Genomic DNA, 22,596 nt, shown 5'->3' with positions numbered 1-22,596 from the left:
GTATTGAAGGAGGGTGGGGACATGTGGGGGCAGGTTTAGCTCACTATTTGCTCGATGGTAGCCGCGATCGTCGTGTAAGTTTTGTGAATTCGGTACCTTGATCGGTCTTTACGGTGATTATTGTGAGCGAAACACATTGATTGCTCTGTGAAGCGTACGCGACAAAGGTGAAAGGTGTTGATGTAAAAAGTTACAAGAAGAAGCGAACGAAAACGAAAGAAAATGTTGACCCTTTGCCGTCAAGTCTTAATCGCCAACAGTCAAAAGTGAGTATTAAAATGAGAAAGCCGAGGTGAAAAGCGTACACAAGCGGTAATAAAAATTTCGACAGTTAAACAGTCTGTTCTACTGTACGTATCAAATCCTAGATAACGTATATTGATTATTTTCGCGCATTGACACAAGGCACCGTATAACAACATCCGAAGGTAAATGAAGGGGCGCGCATGTATGTAGGTAGATGTCAGCTTATTGGTGTTATTGGTCCTCCGATTCGTCTTCTTTGTCTAATTTCCTCTACCTTGTATCGTTCTTCCTTGTCTAGGAAAGGGATAGGCTACCTTGCGGCTCGGTCGGAATTTTCCACTGTAAAACGGATATGAAACGTGTCGTTTTGACAGTTCATTGACCAACTTCTTTGGTAATCCGGCACTTTTTTTTTTTTATGTATTATGTTTATCTCAATCTAAGTGTCATTGAGCGTGCATTCTAACGTATTTTATAATAATAAGGTTTAGGATAATGTTTGCGAAATATTAGAATTGAATGACAATGCCGACAATCCGAAGAAATATATTCGTGCATACTATTTACACGTTTCGAACTTACATAATATTGAAATTCCGAAAGCAAGTAAAGAAAATTAATAATGTTAACTTCGTAGCTATCGAGTATATGGAAAAAGAGAATTGGTCCATTAATAATAGAATAATAATTACGATAATATTATAAAAAAACATACGCTCGCCATGAAAGTAAAAGAAAAAATTATATGTTATAATATACATCATTTCTAAACCAGTGGCTTAGTTACATATTTTATCAGGTGTGCGGCTGCAATAATGGCTAGCGTTTTCAATGTTACGTATTCGTTACGATTGTGTCAAAGAATATGCCAAGATACACGAGACTAGAAAAATATCGGAATGTTACGAGAATTCTGCAACTGTATAGATTGTTTATCTTATCGGCTATGTATTATGTCACTCGTGTATATGTACAGGATGCCCCAAATGTTTCCGTCTATTTCGACGAGCACCTTTATGACATAATTACGCGTCTATTAGACATTATAAAATATAACTGAAAAGCTAACACGTATTTAAATACATATTATTTGATGGATTCGATATACTCCACATCAATATTTCAACGAATGTAAAATCGGTTAGCTACATTGTGAAATATATTACCAAGCTTAGCGATTATTTCCTGAACTCTTCGTCTCGCACAGATACAGCTTTCGAAGTTTAGTCGCGAATCGTTTTGTTTCTTTTTTGTAAATACAACGTTTCGTTCCGTTGATGAGATATGTCATCCTAAAAACACGTTCCGCGAATTATAAATAACGTGGATCAAAGTATAAAATACTAAAGAAGATTGAACAATTGAAACACAATGATATAGATATTGATATTTACGTAAAGATATTTGTTTGAAATTTAATTTATTTCTCTAGAACAGGAAAGGACTTTCGGGACATTCTGTATAAATGTCTATTTCAAATGTAGTCGATATAAACGTTACACGTTTTAACCATATCATGTTTTGATTTAATGTACAATGGAAAATGAAAAAAAATTATAGCGTCAAAAATGAACAAATCTAGTAATCATGTGTAAACAAATGTTAAGGATTGTCCTTCGTAAACTCTAACCTATACATTAGCGTGTAAGGTTCATAATGTATATTTCTTTTTACACTGTATGAAAAATACACAAATTACAAATCAATTGAGTAGAGTAAGACATTAGTACGAGTAAGTTGAACAGACGCATAATTTATAAAAAAAAAAGCGAAAAAATAGATACGAGGTCATCTTATAAAGTAGGAGTGCAAAGGAATGCAAAGTACTTGGAACTATTGTCAGATATGATTGTTAAGAATTTGAACGATGTATGTTGTTGTTAATTAAACTGGTTATTCTTGTTTTAATTTCGATACAAATTTGTAAGTTTATTTACGGACTGCATGTACATAAATACATGCATGTCCTTGAAACGTGATATTTTTGTAGGCCTACATGGACGACATATCACGTAGCACCATGTTCCAAGGCATACGTGTTTCACCGGCCATCCGCAAATATGTAAATTACACAGCAGAATTTAGTGTTGACCCCAATATTTGCTAATCGATACGCGATGTTTTTACTTCACAGCTGTTAAATCGATCTGCTTTATTAATCGGAAAGGATTTTTCCACGGGGTTATGTATCAACGAAAATTAAACAGTTTTATGATTTCTCGAAATGAATGAAACAAATTGTTTATCATTTTTGTAACTTCGGGGGTTCGTTTGTAACGAAGTTACAACTTCATTGATAGAGATTAGATACATCGGTTCTGCCATTGAAATTTGTTTCATGTAATTAGTAATAGAGCGATAACTGTAATAACATGGTTCACTGACGTTGCGTTACATAATAGTCTGACCGTGGTATTGGTTTCACATATGCAAGCAAGTTTAAAATAACATCCTTATCTCCTTAAAATAAGTGTCTCTATTCTTTTATGTAACAATTAAATTAAAACGAATTTTTTGTAATATTTCTTACGAATAACTATATATTAATATTATTTCGTTGTTGTAAATATTATATTTAATAAAAAACTGATGTATAATAGTATGTAGATCAAATATTAAATGTATGAAATTATTGCTTGTACATATTATGAGTTATATAAAAATACATACATACAAGTTTATGCGTATTTTTGTTTTGCATTAATTTCATCATATTTATTATTTATATTACTTTTGAACACTTATCATTATCATTATTATTATATGACATCTTTTTGTTGTTATGTATATTTTAATTGTGAATATCAACATTTCTTTTTTATATCAGAAAATTAACTATTATTACATGAGGAAAATATCTTAATTCCTGAAATCTCGAGACGAAGATAACAGTATAGGTTTAACTCTTACCACAGAGTACACAGATAAACATTTAGAGATGATAGGGAGAAATGTCTGGAGAGTTAATATTTGTCTTTGTTTGATTCCATTATCTGATACATGCTTGTAAATGTAAACATAAGTGTAGTTAGAATGTTTAAGTAGGAAACATATAAACAATTAAGAAGGGACATTGAACATGAAATAAAACATGACTTCTGAGATTTGCATTACATAAAATGTTCATACTAGAGATGGGCAAAATTCTTATTTAGACAAAAAAGTTTGAACAATGCTAAAAATGAGATAAACAATTAAAAGTAATAATTCGTGTTATACATTGTGTTGTATTAAAACAAAATTTTGCTCATCTCTGGTTTGTACTTATTACTTTTGTTTACAGAGTCAGTACAAGATGTTTGGGAACAATAGTACCAGTACCAAATCTTCCTGAATTTCCTCTGGAAAATGAACCTGTCCTTAGTTACAAAAAAGGTAGCCCTGAGAGGGCTGCATTGGAGAAGACCTTGGATAAAATGTCTAAAGAATGCGAAGAAGTACCATTGGTTATCGGAGATGAGGAAATTAAAACTGATTTATGTAGATATCAAGTAATGGTAAGTCATAATATTTATTAATAACGAACAAATGAATAATGATAAATATGATAGAGTACATATCAACATTGATAATGACATATTTTTTAGCCGCATAATCACAAAGCCAAAATTGCAAAGTATTACTGGGCAACGCCTAGTCTAGTCAAAAAGGCAATAGACGTTGCTGTGAAGGCACAGCGGGAATGGGAAAAATGTCCATTTGAAAAGCGGTTGGATATTTGGTTAAGGGCAGCCGACCTTATGGCAAATAAATATAGGCAAGAATTGAATGCTGCCACCATGCTTGGTCAAAGCAAAACAGTTATTCAAGCAGAGATTGATAGCGCAGCAGAATTAATTGATTTCTTCAGAATGCATGGATATTTTGCTAAAGAGGCTCTAAAATATAAACCGATTTCACCCAATAGTAAAGAAACTTTAAACTCGATGAGGTATCGCGGAATGGATGGTTTTGTTGCAGCAGTATCACCATTCAATTTTACTGCTATTGGTGGTAATCTTAGTTACACGCCTGCTCTAATGGTATACATCTTTTTCTTAAAAATTATGTTAAATAAATAAATTTAGTTACTATAATTAAAATATAAATGTACATTTTAAAATGTTTCTAGGGCAACGCAGTTCTTTGGAAACCATCAGATACAGCTCTACTTTCTAACTGGTGGATCTTCAAGATATGTAAAGAAGCGGGTGTACCACCGGGCGTAGTAAATTTTATCCCATGCGATGGTCCTGTTTTCGGCGACAATATAACTGCTTCGCCTTATTTATCTGGAATTAACTTTACTGGATCAGTGCCGACATTTAATCGTTTGTGGATGCAAGTTGGTCAAAATTTGGGAAAATATAAAAACTATCCTAAATTGATAGGTGAATGTGGCGGCAAAAATTTCCATTTTATACATCCTACTGCTGATGTGGAATCAGTTGTCACAGGGACCATAAAAAGCTGTTTTGAATACAATGGTCAAAAATGTTCAGCTTGCAGTAGAGTGTATGTTCCAGAGTCTTTATGGTCTAAGGTATATCTTACGCGTGCATTATGAATGTAGTTTGTAAGAGGGAATTTGAGAAACTAATTTTTAAGCTAAACTTGTCTTCGTTATTATTTTTAGATAAAAGAGGGTCTTTTATCGATTCGTGACAAACTTAAGATTGGCGATGTCAGAGACTTCACTATGTTCACTGGAGCGGTTATAGATGCTGCTGCATTTAAAAGAATTACCGGATATATCGAACATGCCAAAAAAACACCACACTTAGAAATTATCGGTGGTGGCAAATACGATGATTCGTGAGTTTCTACTTTGCATAATTCGATAAATCTTCTTGATTTGTTGTTTTTAATGTACATATTTACTCTTTCAGACACGGATACTTCATTGATCCGACAATAGTAGTAACAAAAGATCCAAAAGATAAGATAATGACGGAAGAAATATTTGGACCTGTGTTAACAATTTATGTTTATAACGATTCAAAACTCGAAGAAACAATGAAATTAGTAGAATCTACGACACCTTACGCTTTAACTGGATCGATATTTGCACAAGACGAGTAAGTATTTTAATTCATGTTAGAATATTTCAATACAATCATCTCATCCTATCTCGTCTTTTAGGAGCTGGGCGAGGAGAGCACTCGAGGAATTCAAGTACACAGCTGGTAACTTTTATGTCAATGACAAATCGACTGGGTCTGTTGTTGGTCAGCAACCGTTCGGTGGTAGTCGAATGTCTGGTACAAACGACAAAGCTGGTGGTCCTCATTACGCTCTTCGCTGGGCGTCGCCACAATCTATTAAAGAAACATTCGTCCCTTTGCGTGAATACGATTACGAATATATGAGGTCTTAGGTGTAAGTATTTGTTAACAGCCTGCAGTAATTAAATGAACCGGTATATACTGTACAGCAGTATCTTTTCTTACAAATCGAGAAATGCTGATGGCTATAGATGATTCGATAAAAATGAGGAAGTATCTTTTTGCATTTCTTTTTACGTGTATTCATCGAATTCGCGTATACGTGGCGCTATTTGCACTTACGATGCAAGAATCTCGCGCTTTGTAGAAATTTATACTATAAAGCAAAATGCTTATACACATGGTCACTCGCGATAAAGACAGTCGATTCACAAAAAGAGTATTTAGCGATTGGTAACACGGGTACCAATTGATTAGAACATTTTTTGTGTTATCGTTTGATCGATTACTTTGCTGCCAATACGAAGGATATGAACAGCTGCGAGACAGATACGACTTGTAAACCATGTGGGAAGCCGTTAGACTAGGTGCGCATTGAGTGCAGAGCGATGTAACGTAGCGCAACATTTGGTAAAAAGTTACATATCGCACATCGTCGCGCTAAAAATTCTGTACTACGTTACCTCGTTCTGTGCGTAATGATTGCCTAAACTTACGGAAGCTCACTTTAATATTTGCTGCCTCTAGATGAAAATAACGTTACGCGACTTGCAGCGTGTAGAGTCAATACTATTAAGATCAATTTTCAGTACAATAATATTTTAATATCTCAGGAATATATGTGTACATGGTCGCAGACAAAGAAGCATTTCATTTGGTCGTGCATTGAAACGATGCATGAACTTTTATAAAAGTATTAGTCAAACACGAGTGTCGTTAATAAATTGTAAAAGATGATTAACAAACACAATATCTGAGGTGTATTTGGAGATTGTGATGAATGCGTACTAGTTAGAAAAAAAAAAGAAAACATCTGCTGTGTTTTTCTGACCTCACCCTTTTTATATTCTTCTTACATGGATCGTTTACATATGACCGATGTTACGTTGTGAACGCGCAGCCCGATTTCATTTTACTGTGTAATTCATGAGACAATATATAGAAGCGGGACGAACACAGTAAAATGCAGAAGTTACCCTTAAATTATGTTGTCACACCCGTTCGTCGATCGTTCGGGGAATGTTATTGTTGACAGTGTGATTGAGACAGAGTCTTGCAAGTCGAACGGTGATTACTAATTAAATATACAATAATATGTTAGATGTTGTGGCTGATGTTATAATGTAATTTATTTTAAGTGTACCATAGCAATAAAACATTATACAATAGACGTATGCGATGTAAATTTCTCAACTAAAATTCATTAGCCGTCTAGATTCGATATATTGTTGCATCCTATTTATATTTTGATACAAATATATGGAACTTTAATTACGAAGATCATCAAATTTCTTTTTGCATTTAGTCATTGAATATTTTGTCGACGCAGATGAAACTATAAGAACGAGTACAGCAATGTCTCAGATATTAACAAGATTTCTTGCACGGATTCGCGATCATGATATAACATTCTTTTTTTTTTTAAACGTTTATCAATTCAGTCTGAGAATCACTGAGAGGCTAGACAAAACCTCAGACAAGGTAGGGAATGGGTGCATCCAGAAATTCCGCTCCTCACCGCTCGCCAAGCATAAGTTCTTTATAATTATCTGTTTATCTAAACAGGTGTTAGTAGTAATTATTTTTATCTGTAATTAGTTCTCACTCATGCTACTAGATGGCGCTAAAAAATATATCAGTGGCGCCATCGGTGAGGAAAAGCTCAAGTTTGTAGCGAGACTAGTTCTCACTCTTGCTGCTAGATGGCGCTATAAAAATATATCAGTGGCGCCATCGGTGAGAAAAAGCCCCAGTTTGTAGTGAGAGTAGTACCCACCGTTGCCGTAAGATGGCGTCATTAACTAAAGAGTTGATAATTAATACAGAAATAAATATCTATTCATAAAAACAATAAATTTGACGTATTAAACAGCATATTGTAGTGTTATAAAGCAAAGAATCGCATTAACTATGCATTTATGATAAATAAAGTAGAATCGATTCAAACGTTTCGGTGGCGACATCTTATAGAAACGGTGAGAACTATTTTCACTACAAACTTGGGAGATTTCCCACCGATGGCGCCACTAATTACAGGGCCGATAATTATTAATAAAATTAATAAATTTAACATAATTACACACGCGCTATCCATTTTATTATTCCGTAGACTTATTGTTTAATTTTATTTCAAGCTAATTATACGAAAAAACAGACATTACAGGCGCTAATAAGTGTCAAATGAACAAATCATTGGAAAATTAGTTCGGCCTTTTGACCGCGAGATGGCGATACCAATTTTGTGTCCATGAATCGCGCGAGCATACGAATATATAGAATATACGATACAATATTTTCATCTCCTCTTGTATTTACGCTATATTTCTTCAATGTTCTTCCAAAAATTTGCTACATTCTACTATTATTTTAAAATAGAAGCTCGTTGAGAAAACACCATACACTTTCGTGTAACCAATTCTATAAATTCAAATGTAATAACGAATGGTAACCTACAAGAGGCTTTACCATTTTAATTTTTAATAAAATGGTGCGGAACATGTATCTGATTTATTTAATATAACATATTTATATAAATATTATATTATTTTTATATACATTTATGTTGCCATGTCCGCCGCGCCGACACGTGTATTTTGTTATTTAAAAAAACAGAATCTTCGTGATCACTATGTATACCTCTTTATTGTTTTACCTTAACGTTGATGCATGTGGAGCACATTATGCGGAAACATAAAAAAAAAAAAAAAAAAAAAAAATAAACACAGGCTTACGGCCGTTAAAGGAATAAATATGTATTCCGAACGTCCCTCCCCTTTGTCCTTTTCTATTCACCCTTCGTTGGTCGACTTCCTCGAAGGTTTCATACATTATTTATTCTCGGCGAAACCTGTGCACTCCCGTCGCTAAGACGATTACTTTAATTAATGTCGATCGTTATCGGTGACGTTGAGAGCCAGAAGGGCAGGAGCCACGTCAACGAGACGCTTTTAAATTCTAATAAGTCGACGCGACGATCGTAACCACCGACGAGTACTTTCTGGGACGCTGCGTCTGTTCTCATCGTGTAAACGAATATTTACACGCTGGTCCGTAGCAGGGAAATCGACGAAAAAAGCGCGACAACTGGAAATAAATATTTCGTAAAGGATGCGCTTTCATGCAGAAAGTTTCGTTAAGAATATCAACGATTGTTAACAAGTAGTCGTAATCAGTAGTGTATCAATACAATATTACAAATGCAGGAATCCAACGACTTTAAAACGTATCGCAGTTTGACAACGAATTATTTATTGTCTGACTTTTACAACTGTCTCGACCGAACTGAACTCCGAATTATTACAAGCAACAAATCAACACCGCGTTCCCGCGTAACCATTGCATTCACGGATACACTCGCGCGCTTACCCTCGTATTGTATATCGCACTCTCACAAAATGTTACACAATTTTATCGTACGATATAACATATAGTACAATCATATCGACACCCTTCTCGTTTCCGGATGTTTGCGAGATGTTCGACGCACCGGTTCGCAAAGATACACTCGAGATTTTGTCGCAGCGAGAAACAAAGTTCCCTTACTTCCGAAGGTCCAATGAATTACGAAGTTCGCGAGTTCAGAATCACAAAGTTCCCCGAGTCGAGAAGATTCGTTTAATTTTGAAGCTCGGAGCGTTTTCGACTCCGCCTCTTAAAATTAGCGCAAAACTGTATCAAAGTTTCGAATCTCCCTTGGAGACATTCTTGCGAGGGTACGGGTGGCAAAGGGAATGCCAATGTTAATTTAGGACGGTTTCCCATTTGTGTGTTACTATGTTTATACTATAAACAAGTTTGACAAACAGTGCGCGTGGATGGCATTTATCTTTATACTTCCTCGATGTATGCAACCCTCGACTCTAGTAACTGTGACGAGTATTATTAATACTCGTATATTGACATATCCATTTGAATGAGAACATTTCAATAAATTTCCAAAAATACGTCAGGGTGTCCTAAATATGTCCCTAAATTATCGTTTCGATATCGACGATATTTGAATAGAAAGTCTTGGTTCAATTGCCAGACTTTGTCAAGCATTGCTTGCGGAAACTCCGTGCTCCAAAATGGTATGATCTCGTAGCTCCATCGTAACGAAAACTTACCTTTCGTTACAAGTTCGAGTGTTACCTTAAACTTCGACCCTTCATCTTGAAAGACAAGTTCGTTTCAGGAATCGAGTGTATTCGCTAGTTGCGAGTCGATCGTGCATCGCTTTTAATTTAATGGAGGTTCGAGGATATCGCTCGCGCGCGCGCGATATATATGTGTGTATGTGTGTATCCTGCGATTTCACGTGAAGCTTTATGGAGCAGGCCGGTCCTCCTGGAGATCTGCACTTACAGTCGACCGCACTTGTGGTATTACGGCTTACTGCAAACGGAGAACCGTGAATGCCATTTGGAAATCATTGCCGATCGGAGAACTGGAAGCGGTTGTAATGCTCTTAGGAGAACGATACAAAGTGAAAAGGATCCTTGTTCGGGGGCTGTCTGAAAAGGGCTCGGCTCGGTATATCTTTTCTTTTTCGTGCGCCGCCCATTCACCCCCCCGAACGTTTCTAATAATGTATTGGATCTGTCATAGTACGCGTATCGAACCGCATCGATCGCCAGGACGCATTCGCGAGTTCCGCATCGTGCAATCTTTCGTTGGAGGATATTCCTCCTTGAATTTGGTATCGGTACGCAGGTACACTCGTTGCGTGCGCATATTTATCTCTCGTACTAATTTACAGACGTCGTCTTGCGCGGGTGCCCTTTAAATGAATATTTCACAATTTTATAGAAACACATTATCGGAAATGGAGTATAAGTGAATAATAAAATACTGAATTTATAGATTAACTTTAGCTTTATTCACTAAATTATCACGAACGAACTGTGATCTTTTCTCGACGAGGAGCTGAGTTATTCCGTAGTAACAGACACAACGTTGTCGCTGTTTAGTAAATATTCCAACACACTTTCTAATCTTTTCTATTCTCTTGGTACAGGCTTTGGTACCAAAGAGACATTTTCTGAACAATTTCTGGAGGATAAACAAAGCGAGTCGAGAAGAATATGGAAACGTATAGAAGAAAGATAACCGAGTCAACGCATACACTCAACGACGCAGGTATAATCGCTGTAAATCGAAATGATTCATACGATAATCGAACAATAATCAAACAATAATATCAGGTTGGCCAGAAAGTTCGTTCGGATTCTAACGTACGAATAAACAACGATTTTCTTTAGACTAAGAAATATATTTACTCTGTAACAATATATATACAATATTTGGAACAGCGAGGGGTCGGACAGTAGAGCAGTGCGTATTGTAACTGACTACCACGCTCGAGAGGCTGGGTTTAAGGCTGGCTAACAAAAATATAGAGTATGGAAAAAGCCTAGGGTGAAAAAATAAGGAATAAGGTAAGTGCAATAGCAAATAAGGGGAACGAATAGTCGGTAGCTCCCCAGCTAAGCACTATAAACTCGACGAACAACATATTCGGAGCAGCGTAAGAAAATATTTAGAACAGACTACCAAAAGTTTATGCCGGACTACTGCAAAAAGAAGTCCTTAGAAAACCATCATCCAATTAATTCGAAGCGGTCGATTAAGCCCCCGAGTACTTATTAACATTTCTCCGCGAACGTTTGTCGCGAGCGTTGTTGCGACATCGTACCCCGCGATCGCCTTCAGCTCGGGCATTATTCATGACGTCGCGATAAAAAGATGACGGTCGTGGTAGGTTCTCGAGGGTAAGTAAAAGCGTTTCCATTTAATTAGAATCGATCGTGGCGGGAATCGCCTTCGGTGGCGGCATCGACGCAGGGCGGTTTTATAGACGGTCAGCCGCGCGGTGGTTCGTAGTCCAACGTTAAAACCACCACTCAAATTTGCAGAACTTTTTATTTCCCACTGGAAACCCCACGTCCGACGGCTATCTTCGCCTCCTTCCTCGAAGGGTTTTAAAATTGCGTACCAAGCTCCCCCGTACCTCCTTACCACCCATCCCAGACGGTTCTCCGTTTTCCATCCTTCTTTCTCGCGTCATTTGGTTGAAAGATTTCTCCCTTCCGCACATCCACCCCACCCCCCTTCCTCCCTTCTCTGTTCTCCTTTTTGTCCTTTGCTGGGAACCAACACAAATGTTTGATCTACTTGATGCACCGCTTTTAACCACCGTCGCTTCATCGTTTCTGGCTTCGTATACTTTCTTCATCTACTTCGTCCCACTCTGGAAATCCCGATGTACATTTGCGACTCTCTTGCTTTCACGAGACGAGGTCTGCTCAGACGCAGTGTTCTTACGAATCTCTACCCCCTACCTTCGATGACGTTAGGAATCCTGTTAGGATGATCCTTCGCTCGGCCATCTTACCTCGGAGACTTATTCTTGTTTGCCAGGACACGTCTTGTCGCGTTCGAGCTCCATGTTTTACCTTCGTTCACAATTTGGAATTTAGAAGGCTTTGGCAGCCAACCGACGTTACTCGCGATGCGATATAATCGATATTAACCCTTTGCACACGAGAGGCGAGTCTCACTCACTGCTAGGATTCACGCAGCTAATCTACTAGCAGTAAGTTTAGGTTTAATTTCTTTGGAAAAGAAAACTCTCGAATTAAGGATCTGATTTTCGAAGTCAATCGAAGCTTAGCATTCGTGGCAATACAGAATGTAGAACGTAGAATGCCCAAGAAAGCATCTCGAGGTGCTGGTAGATACTTGAAAAAAAAAGGTGTTGAGTGCAAAGGGTTAATAGATTCGCAACTTTTGCTATATTTATTTCTATTTATGTCCACATACTCCCGAGCGGTGGTGTACGGTTTCACCGGATCAGCGAGACGTTAATAACCAGAAAAGAATTTCGTTTCGATTCGAAGAACACAAGGCAGAGTGGAACAAGGACCCGTTCTCCGATCCCCTGAAACAAAGGAAACGTTAGATTTTCCAGCTCCCGATTCCGTTCTATGTCCTCGCGTTGGATCTCGGCCGTGTCCTCCCCTCATATTTCGTGCTTCGTTCGCGACGGCCATTTGTCACTTGGCGAGTAAAGTTCATTGCTTTTCGGGCCATTGGACGTGCGCTATAAAAAATGTAAAAAAAGAGGGCGGAAAGCGGACGGGGCGAGCGGGGAGGAGGCGAAGGGGGACAGGGCAGGGAGAAACACTTCCAAGCAGAGCGAAAGTTTCGAGTTGGCGTTATTGATGTCTTCGGTGGATGTGTGCCGCGACGGGGGTTGAACGAGGCGATGGGGTTCCGGGGGATGGGAGCCGATGGATGGGGGTAATCTTGAGAGCAGCCTCAAAGACCAAATGAGAAATACTTTCCGATCGGGGCAGCAACCCCCGAAGACTCGGCAGCGAGGCTTAAAGGACTTCATATAACGCCTCTGAGCCGTGAGATCTTAGACTCGCGTTCAGATTTCGACGCTTTTATTATGTAACTATACGTGTGCCCGGTACGTTCGTGTTGGTTCCTCGATTTTTCCCCGGAGGAGCCGCCTTCGCGCCCGTAGACGGGAGAAACTTTCGTAATTACGAGTTGCTGTCTTTAAAAATGACGAACTGGAAATTAATCTCGATGAAACGATTTCTCCTCGATCCGCGCCCCGTTTTCGACGATTCTTCAATTAGTGTATCCGAAGCGTTCGGAAGTACGTGTATTACGAAAGAGGTAAAATTATACGCGGAACATTCGTGCTCTTCTTCTAAGTCAGAAGTTTCGTTATTAGGCGTTTCGAATCCTTTCGGAGAAGACACTTCAAAACGCTTCGAGTCGAACAAAATTTATTTCGTTTACCGATTTCTATTTAATCCCGTAAGTCCTCTCGACGTTTCATTGCTTTTAAAATATCTATTTTCACAAAAACCAAACTAAGTTTCGCGTCGACAATTCTCCTGGTCCGAGCCGCGTATTTTAAAATCGAATCAAGCATCGTAGAAACTATCGAAAAATACTAAAGCGTACATCGACTGGACTAAATAACCTGCTTCGTTCGCGAGACGATAATCTCTTCTAACGCGACCACCGATCGGTTTCTTTTGATCGATTTTATAAGACCGTGGACGTGCAACGCGCAAAACTATAACTCGCGGGACCCGTTAAATTTGTCTAGAGAACGGAAAGAGTGCGCGGCTATTTAGTAAATAGCATTTACACGGGTTGTTCTACGCGGAAGCTAAATCGCGGGGCATAACGGCTAAGAACAATTATCTTTTTCGACGCGTAAATAGCGCGGCCTGTTTATACCGCCGAAAAGCTGGCCGATCGTTACGTCTCGCGCACGATAAAGGCCGGGTAACGAGGGCCAACGGGTAGAAAAAGAATGGCGGAATTAATTGAAAACACAGGCAACGAGGTGCAACATCGTTTAACAGCGAGTCGGTATCCTGAACGCGAGGGCATGAAAATCTGGTAAGCGGTAATAATAAAGTAGGCGATAAATAACCGCGTTTAAGTGGTAACGTAATTTTAGTTTCTACCCTTACAGGGCCATTAAGGCCATTATTGCGAATCTCTTAATTTGCGAAAAACACTGTTTCCTCAAGGGGCCTGGGAGAAACGTTTCCAGAGGCGCGTTAAGTGGCAAGGAGGCGGCGAGTCTGTGTTCCTGCACCTGTTGGGATATTATTCATTTCGACTGGAAGGTCGTTGACACCCTTCTTCGAGGTCCTTTTCCAACCATATATCGCCAGAGACGGGCTGGATACCTCGGTGTTGCTGTTTTAAGCTTCGCTAGTAAGAAGACCCAAGATTCTGAAAGTTCTTACGATATAGGAGACTATTATATAGGAGACTAGTTAAAAGGCCCTTCGAGACCTGGATGAATCCGGTAACGAAGAAAGGATCGATTACGATCGTTAGATTCATGGTTTGGACGTTGGTTTTTTGGGCCACGAGGGGGGTGTCTCTGGTTTCGATACACTCGACTGTGTAAGACTTTGCGGAGGCGGTTCTGTGAAGGGTGAGAGCGAGAGGAACAAGAGCGACAAGAAATACCACCACAACTTAAATTATAAAAGATATTTGAAAACGTTCCCGAAGAAAAACTGTTTTTCCTTCGCCGAGTCGATATTTGATAATTCTAGAATTTTGCCTAGTACACGATTATATTAATAACAAATATAGTTACATACTCTTAAAGCAGTTATCCAAATAAGGAATCGTCAGATATGCCTCAAACAATAAACTGATGTCAAAGCACAATTCGCACAATTGGTGCGAATGCGTCATTAATCCAACGCAAGAGCAGGTTGTCATTCCTTTTTCCATCGATTCTCCAGCTCCCTCGAACACGATCGAACAGCAACAGTGTGTTATCGCGCATTCATCTTCCCGGTGTTTATTTTTGTATACCCAACAACTTGTTAATTCTCCACGGTTCACGGGAATTTTTCACGTCGCGTTTTTTTTTGTCCAACCCCCTTCGCGTAAATGATTCCGCGCTACGAACCCCTCTCTCGCCCGTTCTCCCGTCTCTATCTTTTTTTCCAGCCGCTGGTAACCCGGCCTGTTAATTATGATTAATCATGTCTCGGAAATTAAAGCGATTAATCTTCCCCGTTGTGACGACCGTGAGCGTGTTGCGGACCTAACACGGTCCCGCGCGGTTCACACGAACGTCTCGTGTTCGCGTACACCGAATGCCTCTGCTTTCCACAGGCGAGTGGTTTTCTCAATTAGTTCAGCCGCTGATCGTTTTGTTTTTTTCTTAGGAGAGGAGAGAAGGTCGTGTGGTTGACGATTAGAAAATTTTGGGAAGTTCATTCGAATACGTTCGATCATTTTCCTGGCTATCAAAAATGTTACGGAAAGATTGTTAGGTTACGCAAATGACCGATATACGTTCTTGATATTAACATGGTGTTACGTGAAACATTATTACCAATAACTCTGTAACTTCGATACAGGTTGATATAATATATGTTTGTTTGTCGCGGATTCATGATTGTACGTACATACGAAAATCGAATAGTCTTAGCAATAAATAATTATAATTATAATCTTGGTATATATACAGCACCGGAACGGTATAATACAGCTACATCAATCTACATCATCATGACAAATATCCCGAAACAATTGCCTCGGGCTTACCCTAAATGCGAATAGACATACTAGAATCGATCAACTCCGTGCGACAGGCAAAAGTAAACAAGTATGCGTACGAACGTACGCATATAGAAAATACAAAAAATATAACGCACGTTAAAACCTTTTAGAAGACGAAGCGTACTTCAATTAATGATTCAGTTCTCCATTTGCGTACATGTATAGAAAATTTCTATCATATAAATACGAATTTGCGTGAATATCTACGGTCTGGTAATTCTTATCGCGACAAAATCGTTACGCGGGTAAGACAGTCCGCTTCGAGTCACCGGCGAACTCCGAGGAGGGTAAGGAATTTCTGTTCCGACAAGGGTTGTCGAAGGGGTTAGTGGGGTGGTGGTGGTGGCTCAGTGTTTCTTATCGCCAGATGCGAGAACGGGGGTTAACCCGCCGGCACGAACAAAAGCCGTCGATATAGCGTCGTAAACCGTAAAAAGTAGGAACTATCGCGAATAAATAACCGATGGAGAGTGGCCGAGAGAGGTCTGCCGCGAAAGGGTGAGCGCGGGTGCGCTCAAGAGGGGTGAAATGAATGCGTGCTACGTAGGAAGCGGCGCTGGCCGTCGTTGAATGGAAGTGTCAGAACGGAAGGGGCGACAGGGGTAGGGAGAAGGCGGAAGGAGCAAAAGGAAAGAGGGGAAAGAAAAGAGGGCGCCGGAGAGGTTGGCGGTTTCGTTCGAGAGCGTGAAAATGCGGGGGTTGCACCTCTTGTAAAAGGGAAATATATAAACTCGAAAGGCCGATAAAGTCACTACCCGCTGTTACGACAAACTCGCTTCCTTTTACCTTGATTCACCTTTTCTCTTTGTTTCTCTTGTTCTTTCCGCCCCCCCCTCCCCCCGACCACCCCCCGGCTTCCGGAGAGTGGCTCCAGAATTCGAACAAGGGGACGGAAAATAATGCTCGTGTCGTGACCTCTGTCACGCGCAGGACTCTGTTACTGGGTCGCTCCTGGATCCACGATCCGCTCTTCCGTCCATCCTCTCGCTTCCATCGATCATCCACTGCACGTCGATGAAATCGACCGACGCTAATTTTTCGTCGGACGCGTCCACGACTTTCGTCCTCGCTCGCATAATGCTTTCGTTTCTTTTGAATCGCGACGAATGGCTTTATTAGGACATCTTTAGGTAGAATTCGGGTACCTTTAGGGACCGATCGCGCATTAATATTCGTTGGAATATTTACTAAACAGCAACGTGTCATTTTACTACAAAAACTAATGTACTGAAAAAAATATATATATATACATGTCGAATCGAGTAACCTCCTCCTTTTCGAAGTCGGTTAAAAATATATATCACCACGCGTTTTAATGGAACTATTCACGCTTAACAGACACTGACCCGAACGTTTCGTCGACAGGAATAGTGTGAATAGTTCCATTGAAACGTGCGTTTCAATGTTTTGGCGTGTCGGTGCCGGAACGTGTCGTTGCCGGAACGTGACGCTCCGTGTCGTATAGTCTAAATCGACCTTAAAGTGGTAAAGTGGCAAAGTGGTAAAGTGGTAAAGTGGTAAAGTGTAAAGAAATAAATTAGTAACGCGTCACTAACCGTTTACTAATCATTACTTTATATAATTGAAAGTGACTCAAAAGTAACTGATTCGTAACTCGCCTCCTTAATCAGTTTCTTTCGAGTAGCCTCGTGCGCGAACGGCCTAATTGTAACGCGATCCAGGGAGCCCAGCGCCCTGATTCTCCCTCGATCACCCGCAGCGAACGAAAGGAGCGAACGAGAAGCCGTGCGGCCCCGTCCCTTTGAATTCCAACGTCGGTCGACCATCGTCTGACTTTACTACTTAGCGATTCGCACGTGACTCGCGTCGCGAACGAGCGCCCAGCCAATTTTGCCAGGCAAAAGGAAACGGGGAAAACAGTGAGTCGAGGCCAGGAAAGGGTGCCGGAAAAAAAAGAGATCGGCGAACGAGAAAAAAGGGTGAAGGGGGGTGGCGAAGCAGGAGCGCAAACCGGTTGCAGCCATAGCTGCGAAGTTTATCGGGCTTTCGAGTTTATGTACTCCCAGCGTGCGCAGTTCCTGCGATTTTACGCCTTTCGCTCGCTCGCCTTTTCGCCACTTTTCTTTTGTGCTTTTCACCCTCCTTTTGCTTTTCCGTTCTTCCTCCGCTCTCCCGCCCCCTGGACCCCGTCTATCCCCTTTGAACCTTCCCAAAACGAACATACGACGCCGTTTTCGTCGGCGAAACGCTCCGCGCCCAAGAAACATATTTCGCGATAAGTTTATGGCTCTATAAGAAAGGAATTCGGCAATCGTCGACGTATGGTTACCGCGTTTCGTGCGTGCAATCCAGGTTGGATAGCGTTCGCTAGGTATCCCTGCCTTCGAGCGACGGAATGGACCTCGCTCGAGCGAATGTTATCGCTGTGAATTGAACGAGATACGTTCGCTGGCGAGGTTCGGGTCATTTGACAACCGGTTCGATGAGATACTGACGGGGATCGTTCATCTAACGTGATCGTTTTATATGGAATGTTGCTTGGTTTAGATTTGAACGGTGTTCGTAGGCCATGCAGGCCTGTTTCAGCTGTTCCTATAGTATTTGCTCGATAAAAGGAAGTTCGTATAAACATGGCTGATCTAGCCTTGCTTTTTTGAGTTCCGAGCATATTATTTGCTAACAGACGTGGCAGAATTTGACGTACAGTGCATTTATAGTACACACATATATTATATAAAAAAAAAAAAGAAAAATTACCCCTGTGTGACCTCATCTTCAAGTTGCAGTCTCTTCAAGTTCAACGATGTTCTTCGTCACGTCAAGAATTCTCTTGCGATTGCCGTAATAGTTTTTATTTCTAGATTCGAAACGAACGAAACGAATGAAACGAATTGGATATTAACAGGTCGCAACTCGACGCAATTATTAACAAAAAAAAAAAAACTTGACATCCAAAGATGAGACTGGTCAACCATCGCTTCATTAAAATTAAGACGAGTCATTATCCGATCGAAACAGTCCCTTCGAATAAAAACGCAATACTCCGAAGTATTGGCGCATGGAAGTAAGAGGTCTCGGGTATAGAGCCTCGCGATCAACCGTGAAAAGTTATTATTTAGTCCCATCAGTGCCCCCGAACGTGAATAATAGGGGCACCCCGTAGATCGCTTGGTTATGCACGTGAAATGTATGTAAGTAGTGGGTGCACGGTCGGGAATTTGATCGAGGCCATAACTCTCACTATCAAATATTCATTCAGTATTGACTAATAGATGCAGTATCTGTCGGTCTGGTAGCGGCCGAACACGTGCGGAAAATATATACACGTACAAGCCCGCAGCGGACGGCCGCTATCGCTTCAAAATGTCGGATCGATCGCGAAGGGATGTTTCAAGTAAAGGAAATAATCCCGCGAACGCTAGAAATTATTTCTCCGAAGCTCTGGCGAAAGGGGCTCAGGAGTCATGGAATATATAATACTTGAAACGAGTAAAAAGGTAATTAAGGGTTGTCGATTCTTTTTGACTATTCATCCATTTTCTTATAAGTCAGAGTGCCATTTTTCCTCTGAAAAAAAGTATACAGTTATACAGTTATATATACAGTTATTAATGACATAGTTCCATGGATCAAAAATATTCTCATAGATTTTCTATATTTTTAATTTAACTCGTGGTATTCGCTTCAATTTATCGAGCATTGCATGTATCAATTAGGAAGTAAATAACGAATTAAATTAATTTATATTGAAATTGTGCATAGTGCAAGAAACGAAAGTAAGACAGAGTAACGTCCGAGCATTCCAAAGTCAGATTGATATCAAGAAATTATTGAAAATAAAAACGTTAACGTATAGAAGAAAGAAAACCACGCGATATCGACGAGGTCGCTGACCAATTAAAACTTGAGCGATCAAACAGCACATAATTCGAAACAAATAATATAGAGAAATATAAACACAAACATACAAATATACCAATAAAAAATAATATTCTTACAAATATAACATAACATTATGCAATACAAATAACGAAGATCTATCGACAGTTCCATTTAGCCAATACTACAATTAATATAATAATTATCATTGCGTCATAACTTTTCAATTTGTGCTGACGCGGCCAACTTAATTGAACGCGCGGTTAATTAAATCGTTCAGGTACGCGGCAGCGAAGCGGGAGCATTAGTCAAACAGCGTTTAGAGTGTGTACATATTGTACATTGCGTCTGTTGTACTCAATGCGTTAATTTAAAGTTACAGTGTCGAGCATGGCGCGGAATAACGATTGCCAAACTTCTTCGACGGATTTCGAGAGCCTGTTTTATCGTTGAAAATTAACTCGTTGCAAAATTAACCCATTGAATTTTCGTTATGTTGTTTCTATTTGTAGGCAATTTTCAATCAATGGTTTCTTCTGCAGTAGAACCGTGAATTTTTGCGATATTTACTCATACTTGTAGAAATTAATGTAGATATCGGTTTTGGCAGCTTTAAATTGGTTGAACCCCATGAGAGGTTTTTCAACTAGTTGAGAACTCAAAGGTGAAAAAATATAAAACCATATAATTCTCTATAAGATTGCCGATTCTACCTCCAAAAATCTTCACGAGTATAAATAAGAGTAGTTATTATCCAGAATGACGAATAAACGATATAAACCGCGATCTCTCTATTGGACTTGAGTAAATTTGGGAAGAACGTAAATCATACTTTCGATACCGGTCATACTTTCACGCCGGTTTGGACGTAGAAACGAGTACATGTAGCAATGTTATTCGAGCACGGAGTGCAGGTTACGTAACTCGAAACGCAGCCGTTCCATTTGTCATGCAAATAAAGAATCGAATCGACGGCGACCATTGTCAAAATTTCCATCAGAGATATTACATCATTGGCAGATGTCGAAGGGCGGAAAAAAATGACAAGAACGACGGGGGAGAAAAAAAAGAGGTCTCGTCCCTTTATTTCTTCATCGAGCCCAGGGGAATACGGGTGTGCAACGGGCACGTTAATACCGAATGTCCGAAAGTAATTATGCAAATTGATTATCCACGGGGCATTTGCACGTTCAATTTGGCCCGACGAAACGATGTTTTTACGTTTGAACCGGTTTTTTCCACGTTGTAAACGTTTCCCCGCGTATAATATATTCAAATTCGATCGATCCACCCCGGCGACTCTAGCAAACGGCCTAATTGATTTTTTGAAATCCACACGGAACGTTAATTGATACGAAAATCCACTTAACCGGCGAAGGAAAGAGGAGAAATTGTAAATTTCATTCGGTTTCGAACAGGGGAATTTTTGTACAAGTTTTGTTCGGAACTTACGTTCGTTTCGATTAAATCACCTTGTGTCGATATCTCGCTGGGTTAATTAAAAATATAGTCGACGTGTATCGATCGATATATTTGTTCGATTTAATTTTGCTGTGGTTAATATTTGAAAGTATCTCGGAGTAATATTTGAAAGTATATCAAAGTTTTGAAATTAAGTGCGTTTCTAAATAAAATAAAAGTCTCATTCTGGTTTGGCTATTGGTTAACCCAGGATCTCGATTGTTTTCGTTTGTAATTCCCAAGAGGATATTCGAAGCATTCCCCAACGTGCACGCAGGTTCTATTACCTTTTTATCAATCGTGAATTTTCTCGATAATGGTTTGGGTATTGGTTCCTTTAACATCTCAACTGGCCCCCAAGCAGTCAGTACACGTGGCGGTTATGCTTCCCTTTGTGGGAACCTTTTTTTTTATCTCCGTAACAGCCTTACCAGCCTTTGGAACCCTCGTTTCCCCTCGCAATCGATAACTCGAAATTTCATTTTTCTATCAGGCCCTGTTTTCCTACATTCTCTTATATTACCGTCGATAAATAAATTGTGATAGAGTGCTGAAAGCTACCAAAAAAGCTTCTATTTTGAAACGCTTGTTGTAACGTAACTTTCAAGAAATTTCAGTTCTTTATCCTGTAGCGTGTAAATAATTTTTAAATCTACACCACAGGTACGTAATCAAGTAATATCGATCTAAATCTAAATATAACAACGCTCGTAGTTTTGCTAGCCATTTCAACTTGTAAACAGTTCGATCCAACGTAATCTAGCTTCATCGAGTACCAAGTGTCTCCGTAACACAAATTGCAAAGAGTAACTTGTGACCTTTCGGTGACTGCGAATCTATTAAATTTGTATGCAATACGAACCAGCGAAGACGCAGAAGCACGAGGAAGAAGGACCACGCGACATGTTCGCCAAGCAGGAATAAAATCGCAACAAACAGGCCGTAAAGAAGGATTCAGAACTTTATTGCGCGTTCTGCGCTAAACCACTTCTTTCTGGTATCCCCGTGAACCGTCAACGATTTATTAATCGCCTAGTACAACGCAGAACAGAAGAAGTGCAGTAATGCGCGAAGAAATGGACCGTCTGAAACGACATTCATTGTTGCAGCGCCCGGAATAAAGTAGCAAAAAGTGGACCGTAAAGAAGAATTTCGAAACTTTATTTCCGCGCGACACTCTTAGTTACGAAAATACAGTGGAGGACGTACGAGAGATACTTACGATCAAGATATACGCATTCGTGTGGCAGACGACTGAATTTTTTAGATGTTAATGTCATAACCGTAATAGAACGAAATGAATTGTACGCAATTCAATAATGTAACATTGCACATAAAATGTTGCGTATGTACTATACTACGTAAGGAAATGGAAGAAACTTTTGGGACAACCTGATATAAACTACACTAAAATCCCAAAAATAACTATCCAACAAAAGCAAATACAGATCATCGCTGTACAATGGAAATTTTCTTACGCAGTTCTAAAATAATATAAACTACACTAAAATCCCGA

The 22,596-nt window shown here is 39.6% G+C and overlaps 1 protein-coding gene across 1 annotated transcript; it reads left to right on the top strand.

Moving 5' to 3' along the window:
* The first annotated feature begins 26 nt into the window (after window positions 1-26).
* LOC128878984 (delta-1-pyrroline-5-carboxylate dehydrogenase, mitochondrial) lies at window positions 27-6,840 on the top strand. Its single transcript, XM_054127718.1, has 7 exons — window positions 27-266; window positions 3,530-3,743; window positions 3,834-4,268; window positions 4,358-4,768; window positions 4,862-5,040; window positions 5,115-5,303; window positions 5,368-6,840. Exons 1-7 carry the CDS (start codon window positions 223-225, stop codon window positions 5,600-5,602), a joined length of 1,707 nt encoding a protein of 568 aa, XP_053983693.1. The 5' UTR covers window positions 27-222; the 3' UTR covers window positions 5,603-6,840.
* Window positions 6,841-22,596: the final 15,756 nt, after the last annotated feature.

The sequence above is a fragment of the Hylaeus volcanicus genome, chromosome 6 (genome assembly GCF_026283585.1).
Source record: "Hylaeus volcanicus isolate JK05 chromosome 6, UHH_iyHylVolc1.0_haploid, whole genome shotgun sequence".
NCBI lineage: Eukaryota > Metazoa > Arthropoda > Insecta > Hymenoptera > Colletidae > Hylaeus > Hylaeus volcanicus.
This window is presented reverse-complemented; position numbering and strand designations above follow the sequence as displayed.

Excerpts from the sequence above, each read along its gene's own strand:
- LOC128878984 (XM_054127718.1), top strand. The coding sequence starts at position 223 with ATGTTGACCCTTTGCCGTCAAGTCTTAATCGCCAACAGTCAAAA. Across the intron at positions 3,744-3,833 it reads TATGTAGATATCAAGTAATG|CCGCATAATCACAAAGCCAA; the intron begins GTAAGTCATAAT and ends CATATTTTTTAG. Across the intron at positions 5,041-5,114 it reads GGTGGCAAATACGATGATTC|ACACGGATACTTCATTGATC; the intron begins GTGAGTTTCTAC and ends TTACTCTTTCAG.